We start from the raw sequence: 17,010 nt of genomic DNA, 5'->3' as shown, positions 1-17,010 counted from the left end.
AAATGGCCAAGAATTTTGGTCTCTTACCAAAGCAACTGGTTATAATTTTTGCCCAATACTCCCTGTCACACTCAGATACTGTATTAGATCAGAAAAAGCCAATCTCTTAGCTTCACTTTATTTCCAATGCATGTACAACTGATCAGGATAAATGTCTCCCAACCATTCTAGATGCATAATACTCAATTACCACAAAGAGATCAGAAGAATATTGTCCGAAATCAGACAATAAAAAGTCTCCAGAGTAGCCCGATGACATTCCTCTAATTGTTCTGAAGGTTTGTGCACCAGAACTGACTCTGGTCCTATTTTGCCAGTTTATGCACTCTTACTCCACTGATATCCACCCTGCAGCCTGGAAATTGGCCTACGTTCAACCCATTCCCAAGAAGGGTAACACATCACTACTATTAAACTATCACCATCTCTCTCATCTTAGTCATATCTAAAGTAATGGAGAGTATCATCAATACCAAACTCCAGTGCTACCTCGAAGGCACCCAGATAATAAATAACCACCACTGTTCTGCTGCTACCGATCAACAGATCTACTCACATGTCACCCATCTCTGGACAAATGCCATGGAGAAGTTTAGTAAAGCTCAAGAAGTTGCACTTGACATTTCCCAAAGTTTTGACCAGCTTTGGCACAAAGGCTTATTAAGCAAACTCCTATCATTTGTTCTGTCCCCTGACTTCTGCAACTGGAGTGCCAGCTTTCTTATTGGATGCATGCTAAGTGTGATAGTGGATGATTCCTTATCCTCTCACTATTCCAACTAGTGGTGGGGTTCCACAAGGTTCTGGTCTCTTGCCAACTCTCTTCATTCTGTACATCAACAACTACAGTTGACCACCAACCCAATACACAGTTTCACAGATGCAGCACATTCACTCCTCCTTTCATTTGACCAACCTTACATTACATAAATCACCTCAAGTTACAGCCTCTGTTGTCCTCAATTCTAATCTCCAAGCCTCCAATGGGATTCAGATAACCTTGTTAATTTCAATGCTAGCAAAACTCAGCTCTGCCTTGTTTCCCACAAAAAAGAACCATATTTTCTTCCAGTATTATCTTTCAAACACTCAAATCTCTAAACAAGATGAGCTTTCTCTTTTTGGAATCACCCTGACATCAAGCATCTCCTTGCATAAACACATCACAACTATTGCCTCCTCAGCTTCAAAAAAAAAACCCAGGATTTCTCTTTCGCTCATGGCACTACTTCACTTCCAAAGAGCTGTTAATGCTTATACAAATAAGCTCTTACACTTGGGGTGAGGCCCCTAAGAGTTCCATAAAAATACAGAAGAGGGCAATCAGATTGATTAATAACCCATCTCTTATCAACTCATTCCACCCACTTTCATAGTTGTTCAGTTTCTGCAATATGAATCTTCTATAAATATTTTCATGGCAAATGTTCATATGAAATAGCATTAAGAATTCCTCCAATCTCTACTGAAACTGTTGGAACATGTGCAATTACCGCCAACACTCCTTCACTGACTAGAACAAGCTTCTTTTCCTTCTCCTAAATCTCAGTTACTGTTATATTGTTGAACAGTCTCTGCCCCCATTTCCCAAGAAATACAATACACAGGCCATCAAATCAAATTTAAACAAGTTTCTCCTTTCCCAATCCCATACACAGTACTAATATACTATAGATTGATCAACCAACCTCTAGTGTATAGGCTCAACATAAAAAAGATAGATGAACAATTCCAGCAATTCCAGATGGATCTCAACCCATAATGCTATATGGGTTGAGATCCATCTGGCATTTAGGTATAGCACATCAGAAAAACAAGATAGCAGAACCCCAGCAAAATAAACCTGATCAGCAGGTAAAACCTAAAGATAACAGTACTAAATGATGTAGTTCCACTTTTAATTTTTTTTTATTATACTTTTGATTATAATTTTTATTATAAAATTTTTTATTAATTTTTTTTTAATTTTAAATTTTATTCTTCCTCTCACTAGATGTCAGGCTAGCAGTTAAAGCAGTTATACTAGATTAACTATGTCTATTGTGATATAGCTTGTGATTTAGTTCATGTGTATTCGTGATGATGATCTTGATATAGAGCTTGAAATGTCAAATTTATTTTTCTTAGTTGGAAGTAAAGCAATTGCTCTGCATGTTTTTGTCTCCATAATTTCTACACAATGAATTTTTTAATTGATGTTTTTCTTTTCATCTTAGTTCTAATCAATGATTGTAACTGAAAATAAACGTTTGATTTCTAAGGAACAGATGACAGTGCAAGACAACTAGAAAGTTGTTCTGCACTAAGCAACAACAAAATCAAACTAGTTCTTTCTAGTTGTTCTTAAAACTAGAAAGAACTAGTTTGAGATCTTGAAAAAAAAATGGTAAGATTACAAAGAGACTCATTATGAGGTTTAATGGAATAAATACACCACATACAAATAGTTAACACATTTAATCACTCATATTTCATCTCAGTCACTGAGACATTGTTAGGGAAACAATATTAAAATTGCAGAAACACATGCAAGTTTGCACTAAGATTAAGTGGAAAAGATTAGACTGAAAGTCTAAAGTCCTATGAGGGGCACTGTTGGTTAGTCTTAGCTGTGCTGGGCAAGAGACCTAAGAATCAGTTTCCCAAATCTTGGAAAATTTAATACAACCGTATTTATTAAGATTAGGTCGATTTTTTAATTCTGGTGCTGATTCTAAAAAGTCTTTCGAAACTTAATGTTAACTACGTCAAGTTCCTTCTTCAGCCTCATTTATAATATGACTGCCATTCATGTCACCTTTCTCAGAACTCTTATTTCTGTGGTTTCGATTCATTGATCCAGTGTTATTTTTAAACCAGTGATCAGATCCAAAAGTTAAATTTAGTTTGAACAAAGTGTCAAACAGCTTGTTCAGAGTTTTGACTAATTTCTCTCTTATTCCAAATAAATTTATTCAGTTGAGACTTCCTACCATACCAGATTTGCTATTTCTGTTGTCTATTTTGATATTTCATTTACCATCTTCACAAAAAATTGTGTCTAAATAGTTGAAATGTTTTAAATGTACTACAGATTCTCCATTCAAGATGCAGTGATGGATTCTATGTTCCTGCCTTTTTCATTTGTCTTTTTATTACTGATTTTCATACTAAACTTATTACAGCTGTTATTCAATTTATTAGGGAATACTACAGTTTTACGGAGTTTATTTAGGAGCATAATATCATCCGCATACTGTAAAGAGCTGCGAATAATATAACCAAATCCGATAACAGGTTTAATGCCACTTCCCTTTATAATATGATCCATATAGATAATGAATAAAAGTGGAGGTGATGTGCACTTTAGTCTCACACCTGATTCGACATCAAGCCATCTTCCTATATCTCTTTCAATTCTGAGACTTACGAGTCAAATGTAGACTAAGTATTGTTCAATATAATGTTCCATTTACACCATATTAGCAGCCTTTTTTTTCTTGGCATCTTGCATATACCTTTTTCAGATTTACAAAACATAAAAATAGATCCTTGTTATATGCTGATCATTCTTCAACTATTTCTCTCAAAGTGAAAATCTGATTCCAACAACTTCTATTTGGCTTGAACCCAGCTTGTTCTTTTCCAAGTTCCTCCATCCATGATTTCTCATTTTCTCAAGTATGCTTGCTTGTATAATAAGCAAGAAATGGAGAAAAGAGAACTGTAAAAGGAATCAGACGATAAAGGTGACATGTAAACTAAAGATTCTAGATGGCTAGCATAATTACATTTAAAGACAGCTAAAGGAAACAATAAGTGATAGAAAATATTCCAGAGGAACGGGATTAGGAGTACACATCAGTACTTCAGTTATAAAAAGCCAACAAAAACAGGATATCAGGAAATGTAGAAAGGGGTAGACAATATTCAACCAGAAATGCTCATGAAGGTATAAATGTTTTACAACAGCTGCACTGGTTATACCACATAATTCAAGTCTGGTCAGAGAGTTAATTTCTTGATGACTGGAGCCCTCATTAGTACCCATCTGTAAGTGGGGAAATAAACCAATGTGAGAATTATAGAGGACTTTCCTTTCTAAGTGTTTTCCAGTAAGATCTCACCTGGATAATTTGATGGCTTTGGTAATTTCTACCTACAATGCAATTAGGAGTACTGATGTGTACTCCTAATTCCATTCCTCTGGAATATTTTCTATCACTTCTTGTTTCCTTTAGCAATCTTTCCAAATAACTGAGACATCTAGAATATCTTTATCTTCAGTTTTTATGTCACCTTTATCATCTGATTCTTTTTATAATACTATTTTCCATTTCTAAGCTTATTCAATAGTCTCAAGAATATTTTTCCACCTTCCTGGAAATATAATTGGATTTCTAAGACAACCTCACCATATGTCTCTCTGGTTGAACCAATTAATGTTTTCTTCAGGGTGTAACAGTGAATCTCCAAAGTTTATTTCTTGTTTTCAAATTCTGTCATTTTTTTTTTAATAGAATTTGTGTATTTGAGTCCATAGTTCAGCTCAAAGAGCTGTTCAACTTTAATTCGTTTTAAACTTCCTTACTTTTCTTTTCCATATGATATTCAATTTTATACTGCTCAAAACTAAATAAAACAAAACTATATGCTCACTTCCTATTTCAAATTCTCTATAGTTTGTGTCCTCAACCAGCATGAAGATATCGTGCTGGTTCAGGACACAACTGTCAACAATAACATAGTCAATGAAATTTTTCTTATTTCTTGCATCTTCTCTCCATGTGAATTTGTGTACATCTTTATGTTTGGAACATGGTATTAGTAATAACTGGTCCATGTCCTGAAATTAAATCCAGCAGGAATTTACCATTATTATTAGCTTTACTCTTTTCTCCAAAAACATTTCTATATGTCTGGTAATAATTTCCTATTCTTCTGTTTAGATCTCCAACAAGGACCAACTTCATTTTTCTCTGGGTCAGCTGCCTTCTCTAATATCTCAAAAAATTCCTCTACTTCCTTAGCAGAACCTTCTGTGGGAAATAAGTCTCACTGTCCAGTTCTCCCATTCTGATGTTTGCCCAAATCACTTTATTTTGGTGCCTGCACATAACACATTGTATTTGTTATTTAGAAAACCCTCTCCTGTTTCTGTCTTCTTTGTTTCAGTAACACCCATTATGTCAACCTAATATTCTGATTCTTCTGCCAGTTCCACTTCTGGAAATCCTCACAGAAAAATTTGCTGAACAAGTAGCATAACTGATCCATGGTTAAACCATTTCATAATGGATATTGTTTAGCCTTATGGCAGTCAGTCAATATTGAAGCAAAGTATCTTTCAGTTTTTCTTTCTTGAATAGCCTGCCTGCTGTAAACTCCCAGACCACACAAAGTGAACAGAATATTATGTTTTCCTGCTTTTCCTTTTATGACCAGGAATTTTGGAATATAACAAGATGCTGCTGTTTAACAAACTCTCTCCAAGCCTCTTTGCAAGAAACGGTGCATCCATTTTGTTCCATGATTGAAGAGGGGGGGGTGAATGTTTCTTATAAGACTGAATGATTCACAAATCATTTTACGAAAAGAAACCTTTTATTAGATATTTATTTTACCATCAAATTAACACACAACAGAATTTTCTGGGGACTTGTGGATTCATTTTAAAAAAAATGAGAAAAAAACATGATAATACAAAAGAAGTTACAAATGTTTCTAGTATTATTTTCAACTTACTCCCACTGTCAAAAGACGTGTATGCAGTAATAGCATCATTTGCTTCACTGCCTGAAGCAGCAGTAACAGATCCATCTGAAACCATTCCAGTGAAATCCAGTGGAGGTTTAATCTTACCCTCCTATAAAAAAAATACAAAATTAGATAAAATTTTAAACTTACATTATTTTCCATTTAGCAAAATATAAACACAAACTGTTCTAGAATAAAAATTCAAACTCCAAAATGTCATATAAACTCTTCCAGTCCCCCCCCCCCCCCCAACTTTTTAGAACAGTCAATTTCAAACAAACAAACAAAAAAAAAAAGTTAATAAACTGGGAGAATTCTTAGTGCCACAGAGAGCTCAAGATTTAAAAGAAGGGGAGAAATCGACATTTATTAGAATTGAACTGTAATTTTAAAGCACCAGATAAGGAGAAAGACTGGCCCGGGAAACATAATGAATGAGAAGAAAAGCAAATTACAGAAGTTAAAGAACCATGAAAAAAATTATAATCATAAATAATTAAATTATAATTACAAAGAAAACATAATAGAAAATGAACATTTATAAGAAAAAGGAGGGAAGGAATTGTCAATGAAAATTGTCACTGATTAATCCCATAATTTTGTGTACAATTAGGTATTTTTCATTTACATTTCAAATTTGATTGTCTGTGTCCTGTTGAATATCTCTGTCAACATCTCTCTTCATCCAAGATATGAAAATAAAAAAGGATAACCAAATGCAATATTTCTCTATTTCTTTAAAGAGTATACCAGATATGAACTAAGCTACCATAACAGTTTCTTTAGTTGGCAATGTTTCAAAGCCTAATTCCTATTACAGTTCTAATAAAACTTAAATCAGAAAAAATATCTTAATTTTCATCATATATTTTTATATTAGTCTGCATGAGAGGCTGTAAAATCTATAGCACATCAATGTCATGTGGCTAGCTAAGAAGGAACCTACTGATGCATTTCTTAAACAGCTGGAGGTTAGTCTATGATGAAATACAATGCAAAAAAAGACTGTTTCAGAAGACAGAGGTAGACTATTAAAAAAAAAAGGATGAGAAGTAGGCAATAAATACTGTCAAGAACAAAGTTATTTTTGAACATCTCGTTTATTAGGTGAGGCATACAGATGAAGATAACTGATTAGCTATTTTTGAGTTATTGCCATAGCAGATAATGCTAAGTAGCCAGTGTATTATGTCTGTAAAACTGTGTTCTGGCAAGTTTACATGTATGAAAAATGAACAATCTAGTTTCCAAAAACAAAAACCCTGCCATCTCTATATAACACTGACTAACTCCCCTTTAGATGAAAAAAAAACTCCTACAAATAGCAATTCTATATTATTTTTGACCATCAATTGAATGCAAGAAATGAACATAAACTGGGTTGTATATTGGCCAAAGAACTTTAATAATAGAAATAAAGTAAAAAACATCGATAAGTTTCAACGGCTGTTTGGCTTCATCAGGGCGTATAAAAGTGAAGGTACACGGATGACATTTTCATTGTATGGAAACAAAAAAAAAAAAAAAAATCTTTTAGATTTTTTAACCAAAGGATAAACTCCTTCCATCACAAAATAAAGTTCACCTTGGAACTTGAGAAGGATAAACAATTGTCATTTCTAGATATCTTAATTAAAAAACAAATGGATGGATATATCAGCCTTGCAAACCAACCAACACAAGTTGATATTTGCACTTCACATCTTTGCACCACATTTCTCAAAAACTGAGCATCATACACATACTCAAAAATAGGGCTAGTCGCATCACAACAGAAGAAAAAGATCTCAAAGCTGAATTATCTCATATATCAAAAACCCTGATAGACAATGGTTATCCAAAAAATCTGATCCATAAGATACTTTTGTGCGACCCCCCCCCACACACACAACAACAATCTGAGGAAACACATTACAAATCCCCCATTACCATTCCTTATGCTGGGACAGTTTGAAAAAAGATTGCTATACTCCTCAAACCATATGAAATACAAGTGACTTTCAAACCTATAAAGACTATTTGCCACTTCTTAAGATCTCCGAAAGACAGTAATGCCTTCTTCAAATATGCCAGTGTCTATAACATCCCCTGTTCATGTGGATTCAACTACATTGGTCAGATCTCAAGAAATTTGAAAATAAGGAAAAGAGAGCACGTCGGAGATGTAAACAACAACAGAGAAGACGTCTCTGGGTTAGCCCTTCATTTCTCGAGTACGAACCATATCATCGAATAGGACAAAAGCACCATGCCTTATCTAGAGAAAGATTTCTGCTCCCGAAACATCAAAGAAGCTATAGTAGTCATCCATTCTAAACACAGTCTCAATAGAAATCAAGGATTAATTCTAGCTGATGTTTGGAAGACCCTCATAAGAACACTAAATACACCAGAGTTTAATTTCGCTACTAATTACAGAACGTTCCTACATAACAACAATTGATATCATACATACTCCATGCATTTGATGCACGTGTTCTTCTGAATCTGTAAAAAAATACATTTGTATTTGGTTTATTTCTTTACAAACAGTTTAAGTTGTTTTGTATCACTTTTATACACCCTGACGAAGCCAAACAGCCAAGTTGGCGAAACTTGTTGGTGTTTTTTACTTTATTTCTATTATTAAAATTCTTTGGCCAATATACAACCCAGTTTATGTTCATTTCTTGCATCCTTCATGGATACTTACACGGATTAATTCTAGCTGATATTTGGAAGACCCTCATAAGAACACTAAATACACCAGAGTTTAATTTCGCTACTAATTACAGAACGTTCCTATATAACAATTGATATCATACATACTCCATGCATTTGATGCACATGTTCTTCTGAATTTGTAAAAAAATACATTTGTATTTGGTTTATTTCTTCACAAACAGTTTAAGTTGTTTTGTATCACTTTTATACACCCTGATGAAGCCAAACAGCCAAGTTGGTGAAACTTGGTGTTTTTACTTTATTTCTATTATTAAAATTCTTTGGCCAATATACAACCCAGTTTATGTTCATTTCTTGCATCCTTCACAGATACTTAACATCTTAGATGGGATTTAAATCCAATAGTCAAACAGATGAGCACACCCCCCCCCCTTCCCCCAACAGTATATCCTAGTGAATATCCTGGGCACTTCATACACTGGCCAGAGTATCGTGGTGTAGAGTGATCTGGGGGCAAAGTGGTTTGTATTATTTTGTGTTAAGGATGTTGTTACTATAGTGATAAATGATTTAGGTTGAAGTAACATTATTTGGATGGCTTAAGTTGGAAGAGTGAAAAAAGAAGTGGGGATTTAACATTTACACAGTAAATGCTTATAAGCAAATACAATCATATGTGATTCAGAAAGAGAAAAAAAATATAGCAGATTATTATGGCTGACAACTTTACTCACCAAGGTTTTATTATGGTTATCTAGAAAATCAAGGATATTCAACAAAGAATAACTAATTACATGAAGAGGTTGTACCATGACAGTTAAGAATCTTTAGTGTTTTAATCTGATGAATTTATCTAACAGGAGATTGGGAGGATTTAACTGCAATTTATTTAAATTGCAGTTAAATTTAAAGGATTTAAATTTAACTGCAGTTTATAAGTTTGAATATGAAATTCAATTTGAATATGAAATAGACAGCTACATTTGGCTGAACCATGATCAGTACATGTTGTAATAAAATAATAATAATGAAGATAGAACAATTATACCAAGTTCAATATTTTGAATTTGATTGCTTGTGCAAAGTAAATAGAGCTGTCCACTCTGTCTTTTCTCAGAGTGCATCCTGCCATTCCTACAGTGCAAATCTATTTCAATCAACATTACTTCTAGATCAGATGGTTGATGAGATACAAGAATCATACCAGCATACAGGAATATCTTAAGATTCTCTCCGTCTATATTTAAAATTCCATCCAAGTTTTTTTTAGTTGTTGTGTAAAGAGATTGAGAGAGAGATCACACCTCCTTGTCTTACTCTCTGAAAAGAGTAATCTGGGTTTTGCTGCCCATATATGTTTTGTATTAACTTGATATATATATGGCAATACATGGAATTTTTAGTACATTGAAAACTGCATTATGTTCTACTGTTCATGCTTTTTTGAAATCGATAAATAGCAGACAAAGTGGAAGATGATATTCTTTGCATTTTTTTCAGTTAGCTGGTTTATTGTTTGTATATGATCCACCGTGGAGAATCCTTTCTTAAATCTTGCTTGCTCTTTGCTGCTATTTTTACAAACAGTGTTTTTGATTGTACAGGTAACCCTCATATAATATGGATGTTAAGTTCCATAGAAATGCCACGTTATATAAATCGCGTTATACGAGACATAGATCACATAGAAAAAGTATGGTTAGGTTCCGAAATCGTTTTTTTTTTAAATTATGTAAACAACGACATATCCAACAAAAACAATATTTTTATTTAATTCAGGTAATTCATGTAAGTTAAGAAAACAAACTATGAGACAAAACGTAGTATACAATTATAAAAATTACAAATTGTATATAAATTTCATTGCACATAATGCATAAATGTTTCAGACACAATAAAATAAAGCGCATATTTTAATCATCATCACTGTCTTCAGAAATAACATTTCGTAGATGTTCTTTAAGTGGCCGGAGGTCGTCACCACTTGAAATCTCTTGGAGATCATTTGTATAATTCTCATTGCATACTTCGGCTGGTTTAATCATCAAGGCGTCAGTAATAAGACTTTGCTTACCACTAGGCTGTAATTTTTTTATTAGGTTCATAATATGGCACTAAACAAATATCCAATTGTCTCGTGAATTTTCCCGAGTGCTCCATTCAGGGATTATTATCCGTAAAATAACTTCCTAACTTTCTTGCCAAGAAAGTTAGAAAGTCCAATCTTTCTGCTAATTTCTTTAAAGGATTCATCACAATCAGAATCTTCGGCAGAACTTTTCCCACCATCTATTAATTGTATCAGTTCCTCCTCATTTAAATCCGTTTCTCCATCAATTAATTCACTAATTTCGTTTTCAACCATATTGCAAAAGCCCTCTCGACCAAAAATGTGCGTGACATTTATTATATGACTTAGCTTTGCATCCACTGGAAGTATGAAATATTGTTCCAGAACGGCTTCAGGCCATATATTTTTTCAGCAAGCATTCAGCGTAGAGGGTTGCAATTCCTTAATGGACAGAGAAATAATTTTTACACAATTTAATATTGAAAACTCTTTCCACGCTTGAGGCAGTGTCATTTTTGGATTAGATTCCATTTTTTCAAAAATTAATTGAAATGTTCGCCGAATATAATATGACTTTAATGTTGATATTATTCCTTGGTCGAGTGGTTAAATAAGTGAAGTAGTATTAGGTGGCAAAAAAGTTATTTTAATATTCAGATGGCTTAAATTTGTTGGGTGGCCTGGTGCGTTATCTAAAATTAGTAGAATTTTGAAGTTCATATTCTTTTTCTTTGTGCAACTTTCTACATTAGGTACAAAACACTTGAAAAACCAATTTTCAAACATGCTTGCTGTAATCCATGCCTTTTTGTTGGCCCGCCAATAAACAGGTAGGGTGGCCTTTTCGAGCCCTTTCATCGCACGAGGATCTGCGGATCGGTTAATGATGCATTACTACAAAACAGTAGAGTAATTCTTTCTTTGGAAACTTTGAATCCAGGAGCTGATCTTTCATTTTTCGTAATATAGGTGCGTTTTAACATTTTTTTCCAATATAATCCAGATTCATCTGCAATGAACACCTGGTCTGCACTGTAACCACCTTCTTTAATGATTTTTAAAAGTTCTGCTGGGTATTTCCTGGCAGCTTCAACGTCTGCTGATGCTGATTCTCCCTGGATTTTAAGATTATACAAAGAAAACCACACCAAGAGATTTCTTCTGAAGAATCATGATCGAGTTCTTTTAAATGTTTATAAACTTTGATAGCTTTTTGCTTAATAAGGTGTCCATCCAAAGGAATTTTCTTTTGAGTGCAATCTTCTATCCAAATCATTAGAGATTTCTCCATTTTTTTCTATTAGAATATCGCGAACATGAGCAACATGCTTTGCACTTACCATTGACCCAGCAATAATACTCTCGAGAATTTTATGTTCATTTTGTTTGATTGATCGAATTGTTGATTCATTTAAATTCAGAGTCCTTGCAACAACTCCTGGTTTTTCTCCAATTTTCAATGGATCCAAGATTTTAATTTTTTCTTTGAGAGAAATTTCCTCTTCAATCTTGGTTTTTTCCCTTTCGTTGCAGTTTTAGTGGCCATTACAATAAAAATAAACTTTTACATAAAAAAAAAGCATTACATATGTATGTAACTCACCAGATAATAAACTGCTCAGCTTGTAAATAACACACTTATGATTTTAAATGCACTTTCCTGGCAGAAAACAAAGACAATTTTCAACAATACACACTTTATACAGTAAACCCTAGATGGCGAACCTATGGCACTCGTGCCAGAGGTGGCATGTCAACGATTTACAGGTGATATCCTTTTATATGCTTATAAATTATTCAAATTTTTTTTTTTTTTTTTTTTTTTTTAATTGTTACAATACGTACAAGCTGAATTTTGTTTTACACAAGACAGCAGCTATAAAGACGTGCATATGATTGGTGCGGTATTAACAAAAGATCGTGCTACCCAAAGACAAAACCAACTGACAAGTGTTGAGTTTAAATGCTAATTCTCTTCAATCGAATTCCATAATATCTGAAACTGTCATAACAACATTCGCTATTAGTTTTAACAGATTCACAACAGGGTATCAATTATCGTTCTGATGGAACTTCTCATTACTGACCGGCTCAATTCACACAAACGTTTCAACCCTTGGTTGAATTTTATGGCTTTTTGGCAGGCGAACTCACACATTCATTATATGGAATGTTTCAATTCTTGGTAGTCTTTTTTTTAAGTTAGCCTTTGTGATCTATCATAATGACATCGAGAATTTCAAATGCAATAAAACAAACACCTATTTCATAATTGAAAAATTGGACAATAGTTTTTAGTTAGATACTGTGTTTCGGTGCAACATATGGTTTTGCTTAAGTCTATACAGCATAGTTTCTGTGAGAGGAGATGTGATTTATTAGTTTGTGCCATTTTTATTCCATCTGTCTCTAATTGCACTATTTGTTGAGAATGACAGAGACTGCAAAAGCCTCTGTACAGTACTTTATTCAGTGATACAATAAAACTAAATTCGATACTTATAACTAATTGCGCGATACTGGCAGACACAAATTTAACGAAGATAAAAGCGGCGAAAAATATAACAAAACAAAAAAAAATAAAATAAATAAAGGTTTACTAGAAATCGTAAACCACGTTGAACAAGGGCTACTACAATTTGTAAACCGCGCTATATCGAAACCGCATTGTATAAGTACCGCGTTATACGAGGGTTACCTGTATTTAGTATGGTTCTTGTGAATATTTTATAGAAGCAGAACAGGAAACATGCTGGTCTATAGTTGTCAATATGAGTATTCTCTTTGTCTTTTTTTTTTTTTTTATGGATGAGGATAATTTTAGATGATTTCCATTCCACAGGTATTCTATCTTCATTTAGGTATTAAATGAACTTTATTGCTAAAGCTTTATAAAGAATATTTCCTCTTACCTCGAAATCTTCTATTTTTCATCTGATTGACTGCATATTATACTTTTTCTGGCAGTATTCTCGGTGTTTCTTTATACTGGGTTAACTTTATTTAAGTAACTTTGTGTGGACAATTCTTTCCATTTTTCTTCTGTTTGTTTTCCAGATATGCTGTTAATCTAGGAGAGCTGGTATTACTGTTTGTTTCGTCCTTAATTCCATTTCTACTTTTTTTTTTTTTTAGGTTCCTTTGTTTTTCTGCTGCCTCTTGTAGTTCATTTATTCTAAATTTGCTGAAATCTTGTAGTTCGTTTATTCTAAATTTGCTGAAATTTTCATGTACCTTTATTCTCTGTAACTTGCTAATCATTATATATTCTAAATGAGTATGAATTGAATCTTTTAACTCTCTTTTATTTAGCAGTTTGAGAGAGTTTCTTGGCAGAGATACTCCGCGATTCTTTTATGTTGCAAATTTCACCTGTGTTTTATATTGCTTTATTTGTTGGTTGAATTTTGACAGGTCTTATCTATGTCTTCATCCAAGCTCCAGTCAACCTTTCTACTAATTTACCAGACTGTTTTTTATCAATGCATTTTAGTTGTTTATGGTTTGATATTGCTCATATTTTTGCTTCCTGTCTTTTGTCATCATCATCAAATTCCTGACATGTACCCTCAAGGGGGTGTTCACGATATGATAGTACTACATGAAAAATTTACATCATTACTAACTTCCTATCTACAATTTTCCTCCAAATAAGTCTATAACTTGCATATTAATAGTCATTATCAGATCTTTTGTCTATATGAATAATAGCTCTTAACATCCCAATTGGCCATGACGTCTATAGACATCCAGCAAAATCTGGATATGATTCTGTAACACCTATTGAATAAAAGAAGTCAACTATTTCATCCACCACGGCTGGTAGAGAGGTTAATGGTCGGTGATCCAAGCATATATAACAGCATGTTTTTCCAAATGTTCCATCAGTTTTCATGATTTTTTTTTGCAATTTTTCATTATGTAGCAAATTTCATTTTTTCTTTTTTATTACTCCATTTGGAAATCTGCATATCCACCTAGTTCCAGAGACTTTTTAAAGAAAGTGCCTCTCTCTGCTTCAGCAAACTCTGCCAGATGCTCTCCTCTTTCATTTCTATTATCTATTTCCCATGGACTCACATATTTCTTTAAGCTGTTTCTATTTGCTTGCAGAAATCTTATATTGTTTGATCATCAGCTAGAAGTTGGTGCATAGAAGACTATTATTGTTAATGCTTCTATTTGCCCCCCCCCCCAAAAAAAAAGTTATCCTACTCTTTCTTATAAAGTGTTGCCAGATAAGACATTTTTGGTCCAACTATGAATCTCACTCCACCAACATTGTTTCCTAGACGTGATTTAATAAAAAAAAAAAAAGACCTGGTAATCTTTCCATTTTGAAGTCAGTAGCTCGTCTTTTTTTTTTTTTTTTGCATATTACCAGAAAATTATATTTTAGATTATCACTTTCAAAAGGAAGTCTACTTGAAAGATCTTAGCCAAAGTTTTTGGGTTGAATGTTCCAAGCTATATGGTCAAATATTTCCATGGAAACCTACCATCTTCTGAGAGCAATGTCCTGCTCAAAGAGTCAAACTGCCATCTTGGTTTGTCTTACACAAACTGTGCAAAACTGGGGAACAATGCTCCTGAGGCAGTACGATCTTTGTTTTGGTCAAAAAAATCCTACTTCTGACAAGGTTCTGAAGTATGGAGGAAACAGTCTGAATGCTACTGACCAAAAATTGGTTCTACTCTCATCCTTTAGATGCTTTCCTGACCCACTAGCATCTAGCTAGTAAGGTTCTCTTCCAGTATAGCACTAGAATACTACCCTTATTGTAGCCCCTCCAAGCATCTGTTCACCAGCCAAACATCCCATTGGTATGATGCAACCTTCCATTAGGTTATTTGGCTTAGAGAGTCCACTTCTTGTGATTCTGGAGTTGGGATGGAGAGGCTAAGGGATTCTGCTTGTAAGAATCTTATGTTGAACTGTCACATCTTTATTTGGACTCCCACTAATCAAAATTACCAGGATATTTTATTGAAGATAGAGATGAACGTATTCAGTACAGAACTTGATAACTGAACCAAAAATAGCATGAGATTGGAAATAATGTTAAAGGTGAATAATCAATAACTGAGCACAGAAATATATTAAATAGCAGAAATAAACCATGGAGGAGAAAATAAAAATTAATGAAGATAATGAATTAGAAAATAGATTTAAAAAGTTAAGAATAAAAATGAAGTAAAAATCCATAACGTATCCAACTAAAATTAGCAATTTTAATTCTTAACCTTTTAAAATCTATATTTTTTGATTCATTACTTTCACATTACAGGATTTTTTTTTTTTTTCATGCATTATTTCTGATATTTAATATATTTCTATGATCACTTACTGATTATTCACATTATTTGCGATATCATACTATTTGTGGTTAATTATCAAGTTCTGTGCAAAATACAGTGTTATCCCCATCCTTCAAAAATACCCAGGTATGTATAATCAATAGTATATCACTACAGTATAGTACTATAATATAATAAATTTTAATGAGCAAAACTATTAATTTTTAGACTGTATGCTAGAACAAAAGGGTGGTTCATTACCATAAAACTATTTATTATTATTATGCGACACCTCCAGGGAGTCCAAAGACTCATTGAGGGAGGGTACCTACTCTACAACTTTGTCTCCACCAATGCCATCTACCGTCCACCACCACTAGTATTTTCACAGACAATCACAAACATCCATGCCCACGGTAGGATTCAAACCCACAGCCTACTAGCTGGAGAGTGGATATGCTAACCACTCCGCCAATCAGGCAGGCCATTTTCAGTTGATTACAAAGTTCATTTTTTAATGTTAGGGAAATGAATTTGTATAATAATGAATTTGCACAGCACAGAGGAATAATTAAACACGGGTTTAATAGTCCTATATTTCATCTGTTTTCATCTGTCACAGGAACATCAAGAATACAATATTAAAATTGTAAGAACATACAAAAAAACATACAAAACAACTCATCCCATACGACATCTGTAGATGCCCAGTGAACATATAGAGAGAGAGAGAGAGAGAGAGAGAGAGAGGGAATGATGGTAAAGTTTGTGTATATATATTTACCTGTGTGAGCAGATTTTCTGAAAACTGAGGGAAAAAAAGGATGTCATTGGGAAGACGTGTGATTGGATATTTAAAAAATGCAAGCTATCGTTATTTTCTTTAATGAACTGTATTCTAAGATTCTGGCTGATGAGGTGAAAAGAGTAACGAGTCATGGGGCCAAATAGAGAATACATCATCAATGTATTGTGGCCAGATAGAAGATTTGAGAATGGAAGTAACAAGAGTATGTTTTCCAAAATGTTCTATATAGAAATTGGCTAGAGGCAGGAGTGCTTTTAAATTAAAGATTTGAAATGAGTGTAAATTTTTTATATAAGATGAAGGGTAGCCAGTAAGTAGAATTAAAGATTTAGCTAATTGTGTTTGGCTAGTTTAAAAAAAGGAAGTCGGGAGGGAGTCCGGGTTTGTGAATTTTAGGCAAAACATGTATCAGGGATGGAGTGGGTAAGACTAA

General features: G+C 33.6%; 1 protein-coding gene across 1 annotated transcript in view; it reads right to left on the bottom strand.

Annotated features, from left to right (window-relative positions):
- Sec16 (endoplasmic reticulum export factor secretory 16) overlaps nt 1–17,010 on the bottom strand; it is a 627,195-nt gene that overhangs the window by 184,311 nt on the left and 425,874 nt on the right. The window contains exon 25 of the mRNA XM_090400384.1: nt 5,725–5,845. Coding sequence (XP_090256510.1) covers nt 5,725–5,845 — 121 coding nt within the window. The remainder of the gene's footprint in view (nt 1–5,724; nt 5,846–17,010) is intronic.

Source organism: Typopeltis vanoorti, chromosome 1, assembly GCF_054136105.1.
Source record: "Typopeltis vanoorti isolate ZY-2024b chromosome 1, IOZ_Tvanoo_1.0, whole genome shotgun sequence".
Classification (NCBI taxonomy): domain Eukaryota; kingdom Metazoa; phylum Arthropoda; class Arachnida; order Uropygi; family Thelyphonidae; genus Typopeltis; species Typopeltis vanoorti.
This window is presented reverse-complemented; position numbering and strand designations above follow the sequence as displayed.